The sequence below is a fragment of the Mus caroli genome, chromosome 12 (assembly GCF_900094665.2).
Source record: "Mus caroli chromosome 12, CAROLI_EIJ_v1.1, whole genome shotgun sequence".
In the NCBI taxonomy this organism is placed as follows: domain Eukaryota; kingdom Metazoa; phylum Chordata; class Mammalia; order Rodentia; family Muridae; genus Mus; species Mus caroli.
Window position 1 is genome coordinate 30,727,219 of NC_034581.1, and position 27,066 is coordinate 30,754,284.

The 27,066-nt window shown below is 37.4% G+C and overlaps 1 protein-coding gene across 19 annotated transcripts in view; it reads right to left on the reverse strand.

The window, feature by feature from the left end:
* Hdac9 (histone deacetylase 9) overlaps window positions 1–27,066 on the reverse strand; it is an 832,694-nt gene that overhangs the window by 337,320 nt on the left and 468,308 nt on the right. For 11 of the 19 annotated variants that reach the window (XM_029484903.1, XM_029484900.1, XM_029484902.1 and 8 more), the window contains 2 exons: window positions 25,540–25,661; window positions 2,635–2,766 (listed from right to left, as the gene is read on the reverse strand). In XM_029484903.1, coding sequence (XP_029340763.1) covers window positions 2,635–2,766; window positions 25,540–25,661 — 254 coding nt within the window. The remainder of the gene's footprint in view (window positions 1–2,634; window positions 2,767–25,539; window positions 25,662–27,066) is intronic. The other 8 variants (XM_029484907.1, XM_029484906.1, XM_029484905.1 and 5 more) reach the window with 1 other exon arrangement.

Sequence of the window (27,066 nt, forward strand, 5' to 3'; positions counted from 1 at the left end):
GTCACCCCATCCAGCCCAGGCTGGCCCTCCTGACCCTCTTCTCTCTGCTTCCCTAGTGCATGAATTTCATTATAAGCATCATGCCCTGCTGCAGGCACACAGCTTATTTTTCTTTTTTAAATACACTTTAAAAATTCTTTTATTAAAGACATTTTAATATTTATTGTGGATAAAGTTATCATTCTTTTGTTGTTGTTGCTTTTGAGCGGATACTTTATTTATTTACATTTCTATAGTTACCCCGGTTCCCTGTCTCTTGCAGGTACTGAATGCTCCTGAACCTTACAGCTGCGAGGATCGTGGGAATTTCTCACTAATATTTCATTTCCATATTTTTAAAAACACTATATTCTTAAACATTCTTCTGTCTTTGCCATTTTAGATTATCTTACTTTATGTGATGTTCAACAAGAACTGTTTTGTTGCGTAGAAACCCGTGTGATTCTAGCCTAGCAACGGCTGAACCAGGGCCCAACCCCACAGGCCTGAGTGTTCACAGCGAACGCTTTCATAGATAAACCTGTGAGAACCCAGGACAAGGAGTGACCGTGGAAACGGACTTGAAGAATAATAAGCCAAGCAAGAGCAGCAGAGGATAGAGAGGGAAAACCACAGCAGAACATTGTAAGAGAAGAAAACGTTTGGAGGAAGAAGAGAAGAAAATGCCTGAGCTTGAAAATGTGTGCAGTGGTAATTGGTTTTTACACGTAAACTATGAAGAGGAGGAAAGGTGGGAGAGAGGACACTTCCCCCTGTAAAGGGGAAAGAGGAAAAGGCAGAGCAGAGACTAGCAGAAATGACACCTTAACCACCTTGGCGCTATGGTCACCTCCAACTGGTTACTAAAACCCTTCACCCTCAAGACACAGAGTTCTCTGAAGTAGATGAAAATCCACAGGAAGGGGTCAGGTGAAGACACCCATGTGCTGAAGTTCAGATCCCCCAAACACAGTTAGACTCAGTGGAAAAGCCTAGTCTAAAATAAAAAAGTAATACACAAAACCCTTATTAAAGCATCTGTGGTGGCAGGCTACCGCCTGGGCATGCGCATGAGCAGTAAGCACAGAAGCCACACCTCATGTACTTCCTGAGACAAAAAGGCATAGATTGCAGTCCCATAAAATTAAGAGAATAATCCCTAATTCCAAACACAGGACTGGGTTACTATAAACTTGTGATAATACAGATATTAAAAGTAAATATTGTCATATGTTTGGTTGTAAGCCTAGTCTTTAATTGGCTGAGCCATCTGTTGAGGTGGGGCTGAGGGATGGGAATATCCTAGTGGAGACAGGGGGTGGGGAGGAGTTATGGGATGTGGGAACAGTCAGTGGGTGGACCAGGAGGGGAATAAAATCTGGAGTGTAAAAAAAAAATAAAGAAGAAAAGAATAAATAAAATAAATAAATACTGTTTGTTTCTTCAAAATTTTGCATCTCTCAAAGAGTTTTCAAAATGTAATCACTAATACTTTGGGTCACATAATAATACCAATCCATTGTGGTTAGAGAGGAGACTGAGGTTTTTGTTTACACAGGGAAATAATCTGTTAATTTTTAAGCTGCACTACCATATGTATCCAAGTTATCTCACCTCTTGCAGACTGTTCTATTGATTCTCCTCTCTAATCTTTTTCTGGCTAAAAGAGAGACAGGACACCCATGATTTTAAAAAACACACGAGGAGTGACATCTGATCTGGGAGAACCAACACCCACTGCCTACCCCTAGAACAGTCACAGTTCCTTCCAAAACAGAGCACAGCTTCAGACAGAGGCCTCTTTCCTCTGTGCCTGGTTGAAACATCTGGGTCTGAGCCATTGCACTAAGTACCCAGGAAACAGTAGTCAGTATTTACTTCTGTGTAGCCCTTAACGGTTCCTATACCTTTAAGTAAGCAGTAGCCAAAATTTTTGTGGCTAGCCTTTTGGGTTCTTGTATTCTTAGGTACTTCTCTAATTTCAGAACAGGTACAAATGTGATGAAGGGGTTTGTAAGACATCAGGGTGAATTTCCTAACATGTTCACCCCACCACTAACCAGGCAGCTAAAAAAATATGAACCCTTCCATTTGAGACTAGTGAAAACGACAGCCTTTTCCCCTTCATAAAAAGCAGCATTTCCCCCGCCTGTCATGAGTCCCAGGTCACTAGTAAACACATAAAGTCATTTATGAGTTCTGTAACTTTGTTGAAAAGTCGAGGTTTTGCTGTTCCACACAGTTTACTTTTCCCAGGTGTATTTCCTATGTTCATGGCTAGGGAAGGGGAAAGGGGTGTGCCCTTCTGGATACCCCCTCTGCTCATTTCTGATCAGATTTCATTAAAAACCATAGTCTATTAGTTGGCATTTCCCAAACAGACTGCTTGCTTCTAAAAAGAACAGGGCAAGCTTCAGTGTTGCTTCACTGTGCTGTGACCAACAGACACATGGCTGTTTTTCCCATTTCATTTCCTGCATCATACAGCTGGTGAATACAGAGCAAAGTTTACTATAGTAACTATTTGTGTGTTTTCAAATAAACTGCCTTTCAGGAAACACTTCTCAAAATGCAGGAGTATTTTGATTCTAAACTTAAAAAAAAAAATCCTATGACCAGCAAGTGTTAGTGTGTGATGGCCCAATCCTCAATTACCTGCCACCTCAAACACTCGCTTCTTGAATGAAGTGACAAGATTTCCATCCTTCCGCCTGAGTAAGGGACTGCTTCTCCTCTCTGCCACTTTCTGTTTTAACCTGGACCGCACCTTCAAGTTGGGCTCTGAGGCTGGGGATTGAGACAAAGAAAATAGATAAAAATTAAAAAATAAAGGGCCAAATACTCCCGTGTCTATTTAAAAAAAAAAAAAAAAAGCAATGCCAATCTTCTCCCAGTCCACCATTCTTAAATTAAAAACCCAAGCATATAAATAAGGTGTTAACTCTAAATTAATCAAACAGATATATATAGTAGTTATTTTACAAATAAATTGTTGTCCTTCTCTTAACATGAATGTGAAATAGAATCAAGAATAACTTTTCTACTTAACTTTTTCTAGCACAACTGGGATTGTTAATGGGAGGTTTAATCACTAATTACGGGTAGGTCTGAATAAGATTTATTATGCTTCATTGGCTGGCCTCCTAATTCTCTCAGGACTGAAATTCAATAACCACTAAAACAGTAACTTAATGTGAGGTTGGAGACTCTGACCTGACTCCTGGTAACAAGAAGACACCTCCACAGAGCATAATTTATGTCTAATTCTGACTCCTGAAATATTTCTTTGTCAGTAGCTTCTAACCTAAAACCCTGGGAAAACACATTGAAGAGGATAACACAACAAGAATGGGTGTCCCTGTGAGTAACTCCTCCCACGTCTTCAGAATCCAGCTAGGAAAAAGGAAAGCTGACCAAACTGGAATTGGATATTTGCAGTTAGGGTGTATGCTTGAAAATACAAACTCCCCTCACCCATGTATATGGTACTATTTCTTTGGCTATATTATTGCAAAGAGTGAATCTACATGGTAACGATTGATTATATTTTTAAATAATTGTTTAAAGAATGAAAGCACTGAAAATAATCTTCGTGTAGCAGAAATATATTGCATGTGTTGTTGTTGATGGTGGTGTGATCATAGGGCTGTTTCTGATGAAAACAAACATTTTATGTTTTCTGTCTTGCAACACTCTCCTAAGTATTTTGTAAATACAAACTTGCTGACGTATAAAATATGGATATGGTATTGACTCTATCTGTAATGTTATAGTATTGATGACAAAGTCAAACTACAGAGGGTTAATAACTTGTCCAAGCTATGGAGGTGATGGGAGGAAGCCAGGGTTATATCCAAGCACCCAGAGCTGCCCTGAACATGCCAGATATTCCACTTTTTCTTACAGAGAAACCTCATACAAATTGAGAGATAATTTTTGTAAAGTTCCAGTGATTGTCCACCCTAGACACAATGTTCCTGGAGTTTCTGATCATGAAATCTTGCCTTTTAAAGACAAGGAGCAGCAGAGCTCAGAGCTCACTGCACTGTAAGACATCAAATGCCTGTGCTTGTTTGCTCTCCTGTTCTCTTCCCTGCAGTTGTCAATTTTAACTGAGAACTACTGCATTGCCCATATATAAAAATAATGTAAGCCCTTTATTTTTGGGTCATGTATTTGATATTGTGCCTGAAAGTATTGACATTATAGAAGCGAAGGACTGTGAGACCCCCAGTCTTTACTATGATGGCACTGTCTATGCTTTGCCTATGACCTACTCAGAAAACAAAAATAACTGAGATTGTTCTCCAACTGAGATCTTTTCAAAACTTTCAATGAAGCCTAATGGATTAAACATTAAAAATTAGCTGCCCAGAAGAAACAAACCCACTGACTTATCACTTCATGAGGCAGCGGATGGGAGACAGAGGATGCTTATTGGTAGCTCGCTCGTCTTTGTTCATCCTGCCTTCTCTTTCTCCCTAACTTTAGAACTGAAGAATAAATTCGTCCTTCACCTTCAGTGAGTGAATGGCTTCTTGCTCCTGCCATTTCTGGATGCCTCCACATTCCTTTAACCCTGTTCAGTTCCATGCAAACAGCATTGGCAGTCAGCAACGAAATATGTTCTATATTCTTTCTTTTTTTTTAATCCATCCATCAATTTCTTGGCATCAATAACTTGCCTCTAATGAGTAGAGTGCTCTATAAGTTACAGTAAATAGAGAATTGAATGGAATAATGTCTTATACCAGATAAACCACTGGTTGCATCTAAATCAGAAAAGCTATCCTCCTGAGATATTGGGCAATATTTGAGACATCGCTGGTCATCCGTTTGGGAAGATGCTACCAGATTTAACATGTAGAAGCCATAGGTACTTCTAGTCATCCCAGAAGCTGAGGGTTCCCTCAATGACAAGGAATTATCTAGGCCCAAAGGTCAGTAGTGTAAGAAACCAAGGGCAATTAGTAAGTAGAAGCTATTGGCAACTATACCGCCTGCCAAGGGATGAGCAAAACAGACAATAAGAACTGTGGGACATGATCAAAGAGAATGTGAAATGTTGAGCAAAAAAGGAAAAGTGATCAAAGATTGAGGAGCGCTCACAGGGAGCCTTGGTAATTAATTTATCCTTGGAAATTATTTCTTAAAAGTTTTAAATCTATTAATTTACTTTTCTAGGGTCTTATGACAGGATATAACTGTGTATTTACAGGGTAGAGTATGATGATTTTGAATCTTTATATGTTGTGTATTGATCAATCCAGAAAGATCCAGTTATCCATTATCTCATACATATGGTATCTCTGGGGTGAGAACATTCAAAATTCTCTCTGCAGGGACTAAAACAGAGCAGAGAAGGAGGGAATGGCCAACCTATGACTGGCCCAAATTGAGACCCATCACATGAGCAAGAACCAGTCTCTGAAACTATTAATGACACTCTGTTATGCTTGCAGATAGAAGCCTAACAAGTGTCCTCTGAGAGACTCCACCCAGCAGTTAATGGAAACAGATGCAGAGACCCACGAGTAAACATTAGTTGGAGCTTGGGGAATCTTGAAGAAGAGTTTGGGTAAGGAGTGAAGAACCCAAAGAGGACAGGGACTCTACAGGAAGACCAACACAGTCAACTAACATGGACCCTTGAGCTCCCAGAGACTGAACCACCAATCAAAGAGTGAGCATTGGCAGTGACTTGATGTACTGTGGGAGGGGGGGGACTTCCCATTCTCAGAGAAGAATGGTCTGAGGGGATGCAGGCAGGATCTGTGTGTGGGGTACTGGGAGGAGGTGGGGGGTTGATATTGAGATGTAAAGTGAATAAATAAATAAATTAATGAAATAAATAACAGCAAATAATTTCTAAAGCAATTTCAAAACACCAATTAGGATGATTATTAATCAAGAATAAGCACTAGATCACTAAATATTTTGTTATACTAATGAGTCTTTGTTTGGGAAACTCAAGGAGCTAGTACACCTGTCATGAATGTTTGGCTCTATGATCACAGGAGAAAGTCAAGTCTATAGTACCAACTTCTGACCTTCTGTGGCATGATTCCTTCTTCCCTGTTACACTGGACATCTGTCAGCTCAGATACTTAACGTTTTCCTCTCTGAGTTTTTTTCCTGCTGTTCTTTACCTATACACTGTCTTCTGAAGTGATGGCTCTAGCACTCTGTGACTTTAAAGGGGCCAGTCTATCACCTGTCCAATCTGTGTCCTGTATGGAGATTATGCTTTCTGGGGTGGCTCCCACTTAAGTCATCCTTCTCACTTATTCTTGCATTGCAAACAATTCATCAAGGTATAACACGATTATGAAAGACACTGGCGAGGCACAGGTTATTCTAACCTATTTAATTAAAAAAAAATTAGATCCTTGGGCATGGTGGTCCAATCTTATAATCCTGGTGCTTGGGAGACACAGGAAGGAGGACAAAGAGCTTCAGAACAGCCTAAGGCTACACAGAAAAATGTGACTGAAAAAAATGAATGCAAATTAGTTAATTAAAAGGTATATAATTAGACAAACATTATGAATCCTTCAAAGTGTTATTCAGTATATGCAATAAGAGCATTACAACTTGCAACTTTCTTGGCTGGTATAATAAGCATCTTTAATGTTACAAGTCAGAATTTCTACAGTATGATATTATTTCTAATTATAGCCATTTAAAATATGAAATTTTATATAAAATTCTTTAAAAAATCATTTGAGGGAAGTTTGTGTCTGAATAAATAGTCACATTTGTGTTAATATGTGAGTGTCATTTCCTACAGAATTCCACTTTAAGAAATCCTACAGCACATGTCTTTCTGTTCTCTCATTGCAAATATGCTAACAATGTCTGCTTTTTAACAGAGAATTATTCCTTTTCAAAATTGGTAAACCTTACTCACTAACATGATTTATGTTGAATCTTTTGAAGTACTCATGATATAATATTTATTGCTTTTTGTGATTATGCAAAGCATATGTGTTTTGGATGTTGAAGACTAGATCAATTAACATTAATAACACATTTCTTTTGTATTTTTCATGTCAAAATTCTGAAAATGAGAATCAAATAATCTATATGCTTGTGTTTAATAATAAAATATTTCTTGTTCTGTCCCAGGCACTTGTATACCCCATAACTTGTATTTACTTTGCTTTTCACTTAAAAATCTGACTTAGGTAGATGTTCATATTGCTCATATAAAACAATAGAGGATTTGCCTACAAATTATACTATTCATAATGGCCTATAAAATTTGAATGATGTAGTGATATTCATTATACTCTGTTATATAAAGGATAACAATAACAAGGAGAGTCTACACATTCAGTAGGATGGTAGTTAGATGAATCTGTCAACACTGAGGGTGTGAATACCTGCCTGAATATTATACTACATAGTAAAGGGTCAATTAAAGGCTAAGATGGATTTAAGGTTGCTAAAAGCTTCCCCTGACTTGGAGTGGACCCACAATTGTCACACAGTTTTTCTCTACAGGTATAAAAGAAAACCAATGCATGTCAGATTTCATAGCTTGAGAAACAGCAAGATTAGTCAGTTTGGCTTTGAAGGTAGAGACTGGTGCCAACATTCAATAGCTGGAAAATACAGGAAAAAATTACTAACAGGAGATTCTACAAAGATGCACAACCTTGCTGACATGTAATGTTAGCCCAGTAAGAATAATTCCATACTCTAACATGTAGAATTGTTAGATAATAGATGTGTTTCTTCTCTTACCACTTCAGTTTATGGAAATCTGTTAGCATAATCATGCTCATTATAACTCAATATAACACCGAAGAAATCATTGAAATGATAGTTCCTTTGCTTTAGAAGAGAATTATGTAGAATTTTAGCATGTTTTGCCTTTTTAAGTCAATAGGTGGTTTGAAAGTCAGTGGGGGTTGGGGGAAGGACACTACTTTTTCATAGGGGTTTCCCATGAGAAACTCAAAGGCAAAGAGGAGCGGCTGTATCATCATCAGATAAATGTGCCATGGTACTAACATGGCTTTAACCAGAACATATTATTTGGCAGTTAAAACTTTTAATTAGGGCTGTGATTTGAACAGATTTTTGCCAAATTTTTATATTATAGAGCCTAAAAGAACAACTATGTTTGTTCGTTTGTTGGTTGGTTGGTTTATTTATAACAGTCTGTTTCAGGTGGTTTAAATGCAATGATTTACTTAGAGGTAGCAAAAAAATGTAATATGGCTGAGATTCCTAGTCTGTCGGCTTAATTAGATGCGTGATTTCTTCATGAGTACTAAGCATCAATCATCCGACAAGAAGACGAAAAATACAATCTTCTCTTCAAATGGCTATTGAGCATTTATTCTGTGCAAAGTTTATCTTGGGGTTATGGAAGGAAAAAGAAAGATGGAGGAAGGTGATCAGTCCTTAAAGAAAGAAAGAGAGAGAGAGAGAGAGAGAGAGAGAGAGAGAGAGAGAAAGAAAGAAAGAAAGAGAAAGAAAGAAAGAAAGAAAGAAAGAAAGAAAGAAAGAAAGAAAGAAAGAAAGAAAGAAAGAGGTGAAAGAAAAATGATCAACCTGGACAAGAGTAGAGGCAGGAGATGGAGAGGCAGGAGATGGAGGCAAAGATGTGTCCAGTGGTCAAGCTTGTATGGTTCAAGCAGAAGCAATAAAAGAATAAAATCTGGAGGAGTAAGGGTTAGGAGTCAAGATGGGATAGCCTACTTCAAAACTGTTAAGGATAAATATCTCAGAAGGATCTACCAGGGGTCCACAAAAGGCATAAAATCTAAAACAGTGAATATCTTAGTGATGAATACTGGAAAACATTATGGAACCTGAGTTCCATCACAAAGCAGAAAACCAGCTTGTCTAAAATTGTTATTGGTATCTACAGTTGTGGATTCAGATCTCTGATTATGTTTTAGAGGGAAAGAAGTTGAGACTGTCTTTGTCTTGATAAGTCTTCAAATTTAAGTTTAAAAGTTAGGCTAACTACCATCAGAAACACAAACTGGTAGGAAAAGAACAGAATTAGAAGCAGAATGAGGAATGTTCAGAGAATATCCCATAACATCTGGTAGAGGGCTTGTAAGAGCCAGAGATTGGTACCTATTGCTATCTGTAGGGGAATTTTAATACAGCAATATGGTGGCCCTGACAAGAGATCTAATGACCTTTTAAGTCTGTGTGATCTCGCTGGAATACAGTCATTCTACACATCTTTAATCCCTCTAGCTGGAACACAGGAATGAGCTTAGTATACACATTTAATCCCTAACAATGAAGGTAAAGCTGGTTTGTATAATGAAGCAGCTATACTTGAAAGTAAAGTCTAATTGAGTGGCAGGCAAAGTAACAAATAAGAAAAAGATTTGATAGAGTGAGTCAGAGATAAGATACACTCAATTCTCAAGAGAACAGGAAAGAGCTGACTTAAGAGGGCAATAAACACACCACACACACACACACACACACACACACACACACACACACAGAGAGAGAGAGAGAGAGAGAGAGAGAGAGAGAGAGAGAGAGAGAGAGACAGGGTGAGGGAAGTCAGTTTAACTGGGACAGTTTTACAGAGTCAGGTTGCAGGTGAAGATAGAACCAGTCAGAGAAAGAGAAGGAGCCAGAAAATCAGAGCAGACTATCAGAGTTAGTTTGAGGCCACACAGAATATTTCAGTCAGAAGTGGACAGAAGCCAGTTTTAGTCATTAGCTTGGAGAGGGGTTTGGGAGAGAACATCTGAGTTGAACCAGCCAGCATGAGTTCAGAAAGAGTTAGAAATAGTGATCTTATCTATTAGTAAGCCTCTGAGATGACAATTACATCTGGTAAATAAAAGTCACTTTTACATTTGTTAATCAGTATTTTATGGACATTCATGAACCTACAACAGTGGCTACCTGCTTAAGTCTTACACAAAATCAAGCTAGTCAACATTCCAGAACGAATGTGATGAGGGTAGCGTGGGAGGTATGAGGCCCTACCTCAGCCTTGGAGATATTGGCAGTTGATGGTATGAGAAGAGGGAGAGTTATTTGTCTTTGTTTTTTACTTGATTGTTTTTATCGTTGTTCTAGTGTGGCTTCTGATAAAATGCCCTTGTGCCAGTGAACACTTGGCACAAGTCAAGTGACTACACGCTTGTCACTCACATGCATATGTAGCACTAACTGCACCCAGTTGGTTTAAGAACAGAAAAATTATATGAATCTAGGAGTGGGTATGCTGGGGTTAGAAGGAGTTACAGAAGGATCATGGGAGAAGATATGATCAAAATGCATTGTATACAGTTTTAAAATTCTCACATAAATAAAGACTATCGGGAAAATTAAAGAAATGTCAGAAAAGCAGGGCTGAATTGTAGGTACCTCATGCTTTACAGGCTTCCTCTGTGAGAGATGCATCAGCAAAAACATAGAGGGAAGATGTACAGCTTGTAAGACAGACAGACAGACAGACAGACAGACAGACAGGGTCAGTGAAGTCAAGCCTGAGAGAAAGAAAGAGAAGCCAAGAATGCCTAAAACAAATAATCACACAAACTCATAAAACCGAATGATTTAGAGCTGCTGAAAGTTCAAAGAGTTCCTTTTTGAATATTGATCTAGGCATAAAATTGATAACATCATCAACTAGCAAAGGACCTTCCCTGGAATAATGCTAACCAGCCATTAGCCTGAATGCACTCATGCAGGCAACAGTGAAACAACTCCAGGTTTGGTACCAACAGCAAGAAGACAAATGTTACATCCTTTATGAGAGAGTTTGGAAATAGGATTAAAGTGTGTCAACCAGAAGGCTCGGACAATGCTCACATTTCTTAAGGCAATGGTTCAGTAAAGCCTATTAGAATCTGAGCAAATTGGAACCCAAGACTATCTCCTAATCCACTCTATGTTCTTGATATAACCAAAACTTCTTGTTTAGCCCAAGTGCTGAATGAAGTTTGCTTTCATTTCCCTGGTTTCCCATCTTATTCAGGAAATATTTGAATAGGTGAACTATGAAACGACTCTATTTGAGTAGCTTGTATTAGAAGATTGATTGGTAATGAAATGCTCATCTCCATCTCCCCTTTCACTATATATAAAATATATGTAATGCCTTGGACTATGCATTCCAATATAATTTCTACAACAAGGTTGAACAATACTTTCTAACCAGTTTAAAGTCTCAACCTGTAACACGGGAAAATTTCAAACTCACAAGCTCATTGTCCATATCAGCTTCCTGTACTTTATCTTTTGGATAGAAAGAGGGGTATGGTTGAGACCTAACAAACAGTCATAGTTTGTCTACAGGCACTCCCTTCTCTTACTGAACTGGGTATTTTCCTATGACCTCATATGATTCATCTCTTGGATGCCCTGAGTTGGATTGCTAAATTCTAAAATTGACTCCATGATTTTAAAGGAAGTTTGTAATGCTACCATGTCACCTTTGCCTTTCTGAGACTTTGTTTCTCTTCCTGCATTCTGCACCTCAGGCTTTCATCAGTGGATCCTATATTGTGTTTTCCTACCTAATTTGGATCCCTGAACACGAGCCTAATTGTGCAGGCCATCCCTAATGCCTACTCTTTTCTCTTCTAGGCTGCTTATGAAATAATTTTTTGTGTGTTTGCAATAAGTAGGTACATCATTTCTTCAAAAGAGCAAATAATATTATAGTAATAAATCCTAAGAGAAGTCATTTTCCCTGAATGTATAAGTAAATATAATGGAAACATAGTATCAGTCTTTAAAAACACCAGTAAAAGCTACATAATTACTCTTCAAGTCAGATTTTGAAAATAAACTTTTGTAGATATAAACTTCTTCTTCTTTTTTTTAGGTAGGCATTTCTTTTTTATTAGATATTTTCTTCATTTACATTTAAAATGCTATCCCCTTTCCTAGTTTCCTCTCCAAGAATCCCCTATACCCTCACCCCGCTCTGCTCCCCAACCCACCCACTCCTGCTTTCTAGCCCTGGCATTCCCCTGTACTGGGGCATATAATCTTCGCAATCTAAAGCAGTTTGTCCCTATTTTACTTTTGTAGTGTCTCATATCATGCCACAGATCAAAAACTTAGCTTGTATATTTATTTATGGCAAACAAATTTGGTTAATCCAATTTTAAGTGAAAACATTTTATGATTAAAATTGTTTATTTGAAAAAGTTAAATATTTTGATGTATAAAGAACATATGAATTTGTGGCTTTAAATAATTTCCTTCTAATAGGAAATATCTGTCTCAGCCACCATTCAGTGGGATATGTTAAATGGTTTTGACTTTCTGCTTTATTATAATGGATACAATGTAGTATTTCTCTTTACAATGTTTTTAAGTAGCCAATGTCTTTTTGTCCTCTCTCTCTCTTTTTTTTTAAGCACAAAGAATGAGGGGCTGGAATATAAAGTAGCCCTAGGTGTTCAAGCCTGCACCGCACCTGCATCCCCAAGTGTTCCTCTGACTGCAAGCAAGCAAGAAACAAGAAGACATGTGTGCAGGATTATTTTATGTGGTCATTAAGCTATGTAGGTAGGATGCTTAGAATACTATCTAGCACAAAGAGAAAAAAGTTATCTACTCCTATCACATAAATTTATCTGTCCATTAACACATATTATTCTCTTCCAACTTGATTTTTTTGATGTGACTGAATATCATGTCAACACAAGCTGCCACTTTCTTGCTTGTTGCTATTTCATCATGTTGAGAAACAGTGCTTGAAGATAAAACACCATCATATTCATGGTGCCTGATGTTCCTCTTGACAGTATGCATTCTTTATTACCCAGCCTTAGTTTACATCATGAAATTTACAGAATGTGTCACAGAGGAATATGGTATTTGTTTCACAATTGCAAAATGAAGACCTTAAAGGACTAAATTATATTCATAACATTTAAGAACTAAATAAAATCTGCATTTTGCATCCATTAGAGGTTTGTACATATTTATGTTATATAGTAGTTGGTCATTAAAAAAAAGTAGTTTGAAAATAGTACAGATGCATCACATAAAAATAATGTTATCTGCACTGCTGAGAGCACAAAATTAAAATACAGCTCTGGCCACTGGGAAAATGACACTGTTAGGAGAAACAGTATGTCTCTGGGACTCACCTAGGGAGCAAGAGGAAATAAACATGTAGAACTGTAGACTCCAACACCAATGCTGGAAGGGGGGATGGAGAAAGAACCACAGAGTGCTCTTTGCAAGCCCTGCTACTTAGGGATTTTGTATTTAGACAGTGAGAAGGCAATGGAAATCTGAAGAAAGGCACTAAGGAAAAGCACAATGTCTGTAGGAAAATTCACACAAACTTTTGAACAGGAGAGTTGCCAGGCTCATAACTACCCATTGGAGGGAAGAACGCTGGCCAGCCTTTCACTTTTACATAAATGAGAACTATATAAACTCTATCCAGACATCTGGAGAGAACGGCCAGCTATTCCTCCTGACACGCTTGATGTAATCAATGTTATTGTAATGGAGACTGATTCTAGGTTGTTAATGAGCCAGGATGTTCAAGTGAGATAGTCCTTATAATTTTTCTGAAAAACTAAGTAATAATGTTTGCTTTTGTGTTCTTAAGGTGTGAACAGGAAAGCCCGAGGCTCATGGGTCTCCCTGTCAGTATTTAGACAGTACTGCTATGCAAGGAGCCTTGAGGAACTCAGAATAGGCCTCACTATGTCTAGTAACATTTGAACACAATGGCTTCATAACATCACGTGAGCGTCCAAACATGAAAGGTGCAATCAAGTGACTAGATCTCTATTCGAGCCAAACTAATTTTTTGCTTGATTTTTGATCTTTGAATAATAGAAAGTCAGAGATTATTTATGGGGTGACATAATCTGCAGTGCATCCACAGTTAGTGAAAACAATTTGCTATGATGCTTAGTAAGCTCTGAGTGGGATAATGGGTCTTCTAAGTGATGCTTATGTCACAGCTTTGCCTGCCTTGGCCAATACTTGTGCTATGTTAAAGGACAGTCACTAGCCACAGGTGACTATTTAAAGTAACTTAAAGTACTCAAAAAGGTGTAATTCTAGATAATGCTAGCTCCATTTCCAGTGTCCAGTGCCAAGTTGCTATATGTATCTAGGGGCTACTGAACTGGGCAATAATACATACAGAATGTTTCCATGACCACTACAAATCCTATTGGGCAGTGTGCTTCTGTGCTACTCTTAAGGAGCCATTTATCTTAAGGACAGCTTTAGCATTTCAATAAATTCTGAGGCTATTACTTGTATGTATATGAGATATTTTAATATACACACAACAAAACCAAAATATTAAAAATCAAGTGACACAAATGTTATATCTGACAAACGCAAGCATCTCAGTATCTTCTCTTAGCTATGTTTTCAAGGGGATTAGACGTTTGTTTTCACCCAAGAATTCTGGCAACCTCGAAATATGAAGTAGTTCCTCATAAGAAGATGGCTTGTTTACTCAGACAGGGTTTTTCTGTGTAACAAAGCCCTGGCTGGCCTAGACTTGATTTGAAGACCAGCTATCCTTGAACTCAGAGATCCACCTGCCTCTGCCTCTAGAGTGCTGGGATTTAAGGGGTGTGCAAGCACACCCCATTTTAAAAGCCATCAAATTAGAAAGAAAAACATAAAGGCAACCTGATATGTTGGAATTGGTAGATAACTGCTTTTATTAAAAGAAATTATAGCAGCCTGTGAGTAGAGATACAGAGAGATCAAGAACACATGAGTTATGGATGAAAGCAGGCTATCCTACATAGAGACATATGGAAAAGTCTGTAGCATGCTAATTTGAGTAAAAATTGAAGACAAGTCACTAAGGAGCAAAGTGTTATATAACTGAAGAAGCTGGGAGATCTGGAGAAAGACAAGGGCCCTTGATGAAAGACTAAATATGCCTTAATAAGCTGTTGTTATGTGCTCTATTAAAACAATAGGAAAGAAGACGCCACTTAAAACACGTGAATGGTAACATCACCCTACATGGCCAGATTCTCTGCCATGCAGATACTTTTCTTTCAAAGGAACCAGATAGCCAGAATAAACCATAAAGAAAACAGCATTATAAATATTTTACCTTTGAAATAGTCACTAGCTATGTCTAAAGAAAAATAAGAGGATACATTGTGTGGAATATTTCCCCAGGGTTTCAAGTTCTATAGTTGTGAATTTTACAAATGAGGATTTTTTTTTAAACCATCCTCCTGACTTTACAACAGATGGCCAAACATTTTAAGAGTCTTAATTATTATTTTTTGCCAATTTTTCATTCCAATCTTATCTAATATGTTCTGCCTGCTTCTAATTGTGCATTTTATGGGGAATGAAAAAATATTTCATTAGACTTTGCCAGAGTGAACAATTATATTGAATAGGAGATAAGATTATGAAACAGCAGTCATTTTTCACCCATGATATTTTCAAGTAATTAACATTTTCTTATCATTATCTTCATGAAATAAAATAATAAATTTCCTCATATAATGCCATTGGTCTATTTTCATTAGATGAAAGATCTGAAATTCAAAACACTTCAATGGTTACAACGTTCAGTGACAAGGTTAAGAAAAGAAATGCCATTCAAATTCCTTTAAATCCCATCCTGGTGTTAATGATTCCTTTCACAAATGTGACGCTATCATAGTGGCAATATAAGTACTGGGGTTGCCATGTGTCCGGCATCATTCATGACACTGGCATGCAGAACTTTCATTGCTCACCAAGAAAATATGTTCCATAATGTACTCGGAAAAACCCCTGAAACTAGAATGCATGGGGACTACACAGATCGAAGGTAAGCACATATCTCAGCCATATCCATTTGAGGCTAACCCTTATTATTCTTATATCTTGTCTTTCTACACTATACTGGCTTTCCTTCACTAGTGTCCCCTTCAAGTAAGTATGTCGATGGAGGCTTTCAACTTTCTTATCGGACTGATTAATTATCCCACATGTCACAATTGATACTTATCTTAACCTCTAATTACCCACCATACTAATTGGATATACAATTAGTAAAAGCAGTCTTCATTTATTGAACTATGAATTTTAATTCATTATAGTCATGAAATCTAATATAATCATACTAAATCTTTGGATCAAATAGTTTTAGGGACATTATTTTCTACTATGATTGTTATGATTTTAAAGTGAACATTTATATGTTATAAATTTATATTCTTCATTTATCACCGGCAAAATTACTACTCAAAACTGATTAAATATCATAGTTACTTATACCATAATAATTACCAATATGAATCAAATATTAAATGCAGTTGCCTTGTATTAACAAATTTTATTTTCAAAGTACCTGAGATATCTGATTATTGGATAGTCAAAAATTGCTTTCATTTTCTGACCTTACTATAATATCATGGGTTGATTAATACAAGAAAAACATAACAAATTTAATTCTCATAATCTCCAAATGCATAGTCTAGGTTATCCTCTGTTCCACAATATTTAATCACACTTCTTTTTCAGTGTAACAATTATGATCATTCTGCTGATTCAATTAATGAAGAATAAGTGATACATAAATGGGGGAATAAAAAAATTCTCCACCTTACAACTGCATCAGGATTCCAGTACAGGAAGAACGGACTAAAACCGAGGGACCAGGAAGACAGAGGCTATTTAAAAATCAAGTCTTAGTGGAATCTCAAGATAATAGAGATTTTGGGGGTGGCTAACATAGAAATCAGAAAAAAACTGAATCCTCTAGAAAACACAATTTTAGCAAATTGTTTTTAAAAGTGGCCAATTCCAGCTAAATGACACAAATGTTCATACTGAAACCATAAAGATGGGACTTTTATTTTCCATTCTATCTTTTCTGCTTTCAATAAAATTACAAAAGGAGCCAAAGAAAAAGAAAAACACAGCTTGAAGAGTCAACAAAACTATGAGCTTAGACTCAAAGGCAACACATTTCGGAATCACTGGGGATTTAACAATTAACTACAAGTAATGCATTAAAGTCTCTAATTGAAGAAGCTGAGAATACCTCAGAGCAGAACAGATGGTTTCTTTAGCCAGAAACATGGAAAATACTAAGAAGGAAAGAAAAAGAGTAGTGTTGGGTAGTCAGATGTCTCAGCAGGTGAAGGCACTTGCAGTCAAGCCGAAATTAACAACTGCATTTTGTTGTCCAAGCCACACAAGGTGGAAAGAGAAAACCAACTCCTGCAACTTGTCCTCTGAACCTTCACGTATGTGCACATGCACGTGCATGCTCACACATACATCCACACAGAGGGACACAAATGGATAAAACATAATACTTCCTTTGAAAAACAGGATCCCTCAAATAAAAATCCCAGTAGCAGAAAGAAAGAGTCTCATTGATCAGCTCATCAGGAGGCAGGACAATGGAAAAGGGAATGAACTTGATGCCTATAGACAACAGCTCTCCTTTTACAACAATGGATTTAAAAAGTGACACAGAAATCCTCCCATTTATTCCCTGAGCCTTTTCAAGACGCAGCGGGGCCCATAATACATATCATCTCTCTGAGATAAAGATTACTAGCACAAGACCTGCACAAGCTCAAGGTGGACAAAACCCAGAAGGGAGGAGCAGAAGTGAGCACAAGGCTCTATTCCTCAACAACAAGCTATTTGTAAATAATAGTTGCGGAATGAGGGAAACTGAGTTTCTTCAATGAAATGACACTGGTATGTCCACCATTTTCCAGGGCATGCCCCATGCTCAGGAGCAGTTAGGCAACCTAAATCTTGGACCATGGTATTTGATAGCTTTTTTGAGAGAGCACAAGGGCAAGAAAGTGAGATAGTGAGTCAGAGAGCAAGAAAGAGGGGGGTGGGCACTATCATGATGTTGGGAGGGATGTCTTATCTGGGGAGAATTAGGATGAGAAAGAATACAAAACTATACTGTATGAAATTCTCAAAGAACATTAGCAAAACACAGTAAAAGCAAACAAACAAAACCAGCAACACAAAAAGATATGAGGAGGGGAAGAAAGACACTAAAATATCAGCTTGCTTTAAATACTTATCAGATCTAAAACATGTTGTCCTCTGACTTGAAATGCATGAGTACGTATTAAATCAGACTTAGAAACCAAATACAGAGAACGTGCCACCATGAGACTGAGAGACACAGATCTTTACTGTGGTGATGTAGTGTTTGGAGATGTTGTGAAAGAAGTCAGAGGGTCCTGTGTACTTTAGGCAGCATATGCTTTAGAAAGTGTATAAATTGGGGGCTGGAGAGATGGCTCACTGGTTAAAAACACTGACTGTCCTTCTAGAGTTCAATTCTCAGCAACCACATCGTAGTTCACAACCATCTATAACAGGATCTGATGCCCTCTTCTGATGTGTCTGAAGATAGTGACAGTGTACTCACATACATACATACATACATACATACATACATACATACATCTTAAAAGAAAAGAAAGTGTACAAAATTAAAGATCCAGTCATCACTAACATTGTTATGAATTTTAAAAAATGGATGATAGGGTTTTGTGTTTGTTTTTTGACAAACCTTGATAGGCAAACTTGGTACTCACTTGCAAAATATAGAATCCAAACAAAAACATTATACAACTTCTCAACATTAACTCAAAATGTATTATAATTCTAAATGTAAGGTATAAGATCATAAAATTTTTAATATTACATCATAGGTGCTTATGTGTTCAACAAGACTTTAATGCAATGCTAAAAATGTTATGCTTGAAAAAACACACTGCTAAGTTTAACTGTGTTAAAAGGGGAGTTCTGTTTATTGAGAGACACCAACCAATGAAAGAAGTAGGGCCTAGTTTTGGTGGGTAAAGTAACCCAGAAGATTGCTGATAATTTGGCTCAGTTAAGTTGAAAACATCTTCACACAAAATCCTGTAGCTCTGTTAGCAACCACTAAAACTTAGAAGCAAGCAAAATGGCTTCAGCAAGCCAATTGGTACATCAACTGTGGTTTATGAATATGAAGGAATGGTGTTCATTGGTAATATTTGATAAGATTCAGGTCATGCAAAGACATAGAATAATATTAAAAGTATAAGGCAATGGCTGGCTTAAACCATGACTACCCTTGGTTATCAACTACATATTCAACCAACTAAAATGCATATGGCTGGTCACACCTATGGGGATTTTTTTTTAAATTAAATCCTTTGAAGTGTGAAGATGAGTTTCTAATCTGGATATTCGAGGTAGGAAGATCCACCTTTAATTGGAGCAATACTTTCTGCTTGCACCCTTCTTCAGGATTCTGATGAGACATTCAGCATCCTGGACTTAACAGCTGCATTCTTGGGTCTTCTGTTCATAGGTGGCTATTGCATTAGATGTACCAAAGCTTGCAATCATTCTAATAAATCTATCTCCTTTATGTAGAGGTTCATTCTATAAGTTATGTTATTCTAGAGAACCCTGACTAATATGAATGCCAAAGAAAGGAAGCCATTGTGAAATGGCTATATTCTGCACAAGTCTATCTATGTGGCACTATAGGAGAAAGTTCGAGTGCACAAAGTATAAGGATTTATTTGTTCATAATTTTGTGTATGAGTGCTTTTCCTGTAAGTATGTATGTTTGACATGTATATGCTTGGTATACATGGACCTAGAAGACAGCATTGGATTCTCATGGAATAGGATTTTCATATCATTGTAAACTATTATATGTTGGTAGGATCTGAACTCAGTTTTTCTGCAAGAGTACAAGAAAGCTGTCTCTCCAGACGAAAGGGAAAAAAATTACTACATAACCCTTTTAAGGTTGGTAGCATGGAAGAATAGGTCAGAAACAGGCTTTTGATAGAATTCTGTATAAAGCTATAATAACAGACAGATGGCATGCATCATGTTACGCTAAACTTGCAGGTTAATTATAGACTCTATTAATGATAATGTTGACAGAGGCTGATGGAAGGAAGGTGGCTCAGTGGGTAGAGAACTTGCGTGGAAAGTGTGAGGTCTAGGGATTGTATCTTTCCCACTGAGGTAAACATCAGATAGGCATGATGGTGTATCTACGATATCAGCAGTAGTTAGAGATAGGACTGCCTAGCTAGATAAGTGGATTTGAAGAGTTAAGAGGTTCAGAAAGAAACATTGTCATTTTAAATAAAGTGAAGAGCCATGGAAGAAGACACCCAGTGTCACCTTTTGGCCTCCATGCACAGATGAATACATACTCACATGTATGTCCAAACAAACATTGAAAGTCTGACATACATGAGCATCACCTATACATGCAAATAAAGCTAGGTTGATATTAGAAGATATTGATTAGGATCAATGTAAGAACAATGTGCCATTTTCTCAATCTACAAGTCAAAGGCTATTCTAAAAACTAAAGTTTAAAAAACACACACACACGGTGCAGTCAGTTCTCCCTGCATGGTAAAGACTTGCAGTACGCTTGTTACTTCTCTTAGACCTCGTGCCAAGTTCTGAAATGCCATGGAACATATAAAACTATAGAAGGAGAAGAAGAGAAGGAGGTAGAGAAAGGAAGATGGAGGGAGAGATCTTAGGAAATTTCAAGGTAATGGTCTTTTGTTAACATTGGTTTGCAATGACTTGAATGTATCCCCGAGGTTCCACAGCCTGGCGGCGGACTGCTGCACCAGGAGATATACACAGCTGTATGTCCCAATCCTGTCTCCTTTCCAATTTACTTTATGTGCAAAATTCCAATGGCCTTCCACAACCTTAACGTGTTTGGATCCCTTCCATCTTTGAGTCATATTCTTGTATTGCTGACCATTAAAAATGAATGTTTCGGTAGGGCTGGAACAGTCTTATTAGCCAAAGCCAAGGCTTTATATGGCTTGTGCACTTTAAGAGGTTAATATACCCTGCCAGTTTGCTTTGTTCAGAAGTATTAAGTGGAAAGACTATAACATTCAAAGAAAGGCAAAGTTCACTGGGTAAGACCTTGATAATATAATGGAGTATTAAACCTCTAGAAATTTTTGTCATAATATTTTATGAAACATATGCATATACTCACTGGAACAGAATCCAAATTAAATGGTTTTGAAGGTCAGTTCAAAGTCACCATGCGTGCAATATCTCTAGGAGAAATATGCACTCTTTTGAGAATGCCAAGACCCAGAATCTCTCTTCTTTATTTTGTTATCAATCATGTAATGTGCTGGAGAAGGAGGGGAACTCTAGTACTATAGCAACGACACTGTTTTCAGGCAAAGCATATCCAAACGTCCCTATCCGCTAACTCTTGTGTTGAAGAACAAGTCTTAGTGAGAGACATACTTTAAGTATGGACAAAAATATATTAAATAACAATTATGTTATTCTCAATTTCAAAGCCAGTTGTGCACAGACATTAGTTGCAAGATAAAACAAAAACAAAAATCCACATCATTCCACAGAGATAGCTCAGCAGCTAAGAACACTGGCTGGTCCTTCAGAGGAGAGGGCTTCAATTCCCAGTACCCAAATGGCAGCTCACAACTGTCTGTAACTCCAGTTCCAGGCTACCTGACACCCTCACACAGACATATGTGCAGGTAAAACACCAATACATATAAAATAAAAGTATTCTTTAAAAAAGAAAATAAATGGGCCTTTATTATCTAAACATATCAGAGGGCCCAAAAGCAGAGAATCAACGATCTATTTTGCATGAGGAAGATCAGACTTGTCCAACGATATAAGACTTTTATAATAGCCAGAAGCTGGAAAGAACCCAGATGTCCCTCAACAGAGGAATGGATACAGAAATTATGGTACATCTACACAATGGAGTACTACTCAGCTATTAAAAAGAATGAATTTATGAAATTCCTAGCCAAATGGATGGACCTGGAGGGCATCATCTTGAGTGAGGTAACACAATCACAAAGGAACTCACACAATATGTATTCACTGATAAGTGGATATTAGCCCAAAACTTAGGATATCCAAGATATAAGATACAATTTGCTAAATGCATGAAACTCAAGAAGAATGAAGACCAAAATGTGGACACTGTGCCCCTTCTTAGAATTGGGAACAAAACACCCANGGAAGGAGTTACAGAGACAAAGCTTGGAGCTGTGATGAAAGGATGGACCATCTAGAGACTGCCGTATCCAGGGATCCATCCCATAATCAGCGTCTAAACGTGGACACCATTGCATACACTAGCAAGATTTTGCTGAAAGGACCCAAANATAGCTGTCTCTTGTGAGACTATGCAGGGGCCTAGCAAACACAGGAGTGGATGCTCACAGTCAGCTATTGGATGTATCACAGGGCTCCCAATCGAGAAGCTAGAGAAAGTACCCAAGGAGCTAAAGGGATCTGCAACCCTATAGTTGGAACAACATTATGAACTATCCAGTACCCCGGAGCTCTTGTCTCTAGCTGCATATGTATCAAAAGATGGCCTAGTCGGCCATCACTGGAAAGAGAGACCCATTGGACTTGCAAACTTTATATGCCCCAATATAGGGGAATGCCAGGGCCAAAAGAATGGGAATGGGTGGGTAGGGAAGTGGGGGGCGCTATGGGGGCTTTTGGGATAGCATTGGAAATGTAATTGAGGAAAATATGTAATAAAAAATATTAAAAAAAAAAGACTTTTATAGCTGGTTGTTCCTTGGTTGTCCCTGTCAGAAGACAGGAGTGTCCTGAAAGCTCAGAGATACTCACTGCTTAAGGGCCATCCCTGGGGCTACCTTAATCTAATTAAAACCATTAAGACCTTTCTCAGTCTACTTCTAGTTTTATTCTCTAATACCTTAATAATGCATACAAGGAACTCAATAAATGGTCAGCATGGAAGAAATAAAAACTTTGTAGCACTGTACGTAGTTCAAAGGACAGAACTGGTTATTTTCCCAAGTTCCTTTAGGTCTGAGTAACATCCAAGTGGACAGCAGAAGGAGATACTGTGGCCTTAATGACAAGGATTGACTCTGTCTTAGCAGTCCTGCTACTTCTCCTGGAATATGCACTGGCAATATTCTAGGTTCAGTTCAATGTGATATAACTTTGCATAAAACAAACAAACACACAAACAAAAGCAGCCTTAGAAGCCTTAAATACATTCCTCAATTACCATGAACATTTTATCATGGCAAAGCTTTATTGTTTACTACTTTCAAATTGACGTTTTAGTCAGTGGATTATAATTGCTGAAGTCATTAAGTGGATTATTACTGAAAACTTACTGCCATCCTCTATAGAGTTCAAAGATAAGCCTTGTTTTCTCACAGCTCATTTGGCAACATACCAAATGGGCATGTGTCTGAAGAATTTGAAGACTTCTGCCTATTTGTAATTACTGATGAGCATATCTGAATATTTTTGTGTGAAGAAAACACCTGTAGCTAATTACATCACACTTTTCTTAATCAGACAATGGAAATCGAACAAGGAGTACTCTGAAATCCTATACAATTTCAAAGTATTATCAGCTGTTCAAGAACTTAATTGATAGAATGTTTGAAAATGTTTGGTTTTACATATCAGCAACCTGATACTTTATAAAGGTCATATTTTCAGGAGAAACTGAAGACATTCCAAATGCTGGGCAGCTACAGAAAGCACACCATTAGATAGGCCATGGCTTCTAACATGCATTATACATCACATAAAGAGGCAGAGGGGACTTCTTGAGTACATACCCAGATTCAGATCAAGGTACCTAGTGTGTACCCAGAACAAAATTTTGTTGTGGATTGAGAATTTGAGTGAGAATAAATTAACAGTTTGTTGTTCATTCTTCATAGAAGAAAAAAAATAAACTGTTCTCACAGAAATAGAGGCATCTATAGTACCAAGTACTTAGTACTCATTCGTTTTCTTTTTTTTTGGGGGGGGAAGGAATTTTTTTTCTGAATGGTTGGGGGCCAGAGATGGCATTCCTCTCAAGGGCACCATCAGCTCGATGCCAGAGCCCAGTCTCCCTGGTAAGAGAACAGTGACAGCCACAACCATGTGCTCAGAGAATGGGGGTCTTCTAAATGTGTAACTCATTAGGAACTTTCTGCCATAAGGAGACTCACCCTGTTTTCTTTCCTTCCCTGACTACTGCAATGTCATACAATTCTTGTCAATAGTGCCTGCACGTGCCACTAAGTATTAAGTCTGTAACTACCATACCCTTTTTGACCCAATTTTCATAAACTATACTCCAAGGTCCTGAAATGCATAAAGCTTCACTCATCTTCCTCCTTTTGTCCCCCATAATTTAGTTATAGGAAAGATATGATCTGTTGGTAGCAACGTCAACCTCAGACACAATATATGAAGCTCGGGCACTCTGCCCGTGGCTTTTGCTCTTGCTTAGGTGTTCTACTACACTTTACTTCCTAGAAATGCCAAAATCTCTGGGCTATAAAAATAGAAAGGCACAAATTGCCTACCGAGGCTTAAGCACCCTTTCCCTATACTTGGGCCCATATAAACTGAATGAAGGATAATAAATTCTTTTCCAGGCTTGATTTTATTTTTAAATCTTAATTATGCCACAGGTAAACTATCTGACAGAAATTAGCTACAGTATGTGTTTGTACAGTCTACACCCATTTAAATTACTCTAAATTGCTTGTAAAAATGAATATAATTATTTGAAATCACCACTCTGTAGAATTTACACATAAATTACAGAGATATTTTTCTATAGTAAAATAAAATATATTAAACTATCTATGAAAATCTATTGGGAAGTTGTAGATGTAAAACATTTTAAATCTTTGAAAAGCTACATTTCCTAAATACTGATAGATATTATATCATATTATTATATAATATATTTTTATATAATATAATATAATATATACTATGCATTAGTATATAACACACTATATAATAATAATATAATATAATATAATATAAAATATTATATTATTATATTTTCTTATAGCTGGGGAGCATACACACATTAAAAAAATCACATATCAGTGACATTCAACAGGAACAGAAGATGGAAAAACATATACACATGGTAGAGCAATAATACTGTCCATTAAAGTGTAAATAAAACACTGTAAGTTGCGTATCTTCATAGTGAGATTATGAGAGCCATATCTGCACTGAGGGCTGCCATCCAGAGAACATTAGTTAAATACTTTACTCAGAAGTAAGCATCAGTTAAACTGATGGTCACTACATCAATAATTGCAACGTTAAAATTAAAAAATATTTTTGGGCAAAATGAAGCTTACTATATTTATCTTTAAGTATGTTTTAAAAAAGGAGACAAGTAAAAGAGGATATTACAAGCCTTTAAAATGAACATGAGTTATATTTTCTGAGGAATGACAGGCTCATTTTATTTTATCTTTTGTTGCAACCTTTATTGCTAATCCAGATATGGTGATATATAATTCTTTGATTATCTAGTGAATGGACTCATGCAGAAATAAAGAAAGGAGAATGACACATCTATGTGCCTCTGTATATCTAGGAATCGTGTCTGCATGTGCTCATGGTGTGTTTGTTTCAATGTGACATTGAGTATGGGCATACCCTTCGAGGTCTTTAATTTTAATCTAGAGCTGAGAGGATAACGAAGGTGAAGGATGCCAGGAGAAAGTAAATGGGGTCCTTGTGTCAACTTACCAGTTTTTCTCAAGGGGAAATCATCCTTGCTATCTTGAGCTCCTGGTAATGTGTACTTGTAGGATGGAGACGTTCCACTGAGGGGTGGAGAGCTTTGATCCAGTGATGTGTGGTGGGCAGCCCTGCAGAAAACAAAGAATGTTCATATTGATGCTGCGTCAGTTAGCTCATGTGAGTCACAAATACTCAGTTTCCCATGCTGTCCAGTGCCTCGGCTGCATTTATGTCCTTTCCTTGTAGCACATCCAAACCACAGCCTCATGCATCCAAGTTCACTGTAGCAAAATATGGAATGGTGCAGGAGTCCTAGTACTATGCACCTTGCATTCGGTCACTCAGTCATGTGGAAAATTCATTTAGTTAGAAGTAAGGATTGAGATTTCTATAATTTGAAATTATTATGTATGAGATCTCAAAAACCTTACAAAAAAAAAGCTACTGTTTGGATCTTTTGGAATCAGCACTATAGAACAGCCACAGTGGAAGTGAGGATATCCAAAGACCTCGGTACTACCACATAGCAATAGCCAAGTCCACAAGGATGATCTTTGCACTAAAAAGACAACAGCTCCGGAAGTCTCAGAGTCCTGACTCCCATGGGCACTCCAGATGTGTGGGAAGGAAAGCAAATTCTCCTTCAATATAAAACCAACTCCTAAAAAGTCTGTGCTCTTCCTTGGAGGAATTCAATGAAAAGAAGCAATTGTGCTATCGGAGAAGGCTTCAGAGGACTGAACTCAGAGGATCCAATGTGTACAAACACCACAATTGTTATATATAATGGAGAAAGTTCCCAGGCCACAGGGCCACTGCCACACTGACTGATCCACCACAGATTTTATTTGAGAAATACTCTCAACAATGAGCTTATTGAAGATCATTTCACATACTGGTAACTGGTAAAGCATCGAAATGTGTCCCTATCCTCTTTGTATGCAGAGGGAGACCGCTCCATTGAGAATTCAAAAAAAATTGCCCAGAGCCGCATAGTCAATTGCTAAAATTAATGATTTATGGTTAGCTGGAATTATATTCTATGATCACTACTGACATGAGGAACCATGTCTAATATACTCAAGGGAACTGCTGAAGAATTCCCCACAGATGAATTATTTCCTAATAGTTGTTTCTCACTAGAGACTTTTCTTTAAATCTGCTAACTCTGAAAACATTATGAATCAGTCAGGTATCACGCAGACAATTTTAGGTAACACAGTCTTACATATTTCAGGTAATTTGTGATACTGACTGGTTTCTCAGGCCAACTGATACAAAGGACACAATTGTTCAGATGCCTAGAATATTTTGAAGTCTGATTGTTACCTCAGTTTTAAATGAACAGGAGAGTAGTCACCTACAGAACAGACTTAGAAGTGGAGCAACTGTTCTTTGAAACTCTTGGCATGCTTCCAAATTCCATAAAATAATTAGTATTGACTTCCTGTCCTTGATACAAGGGACTGAAATATATATTCACACAGAATTTTAAGGCCATTCAACAAACATGTTTATGTGAGAACTGAATCC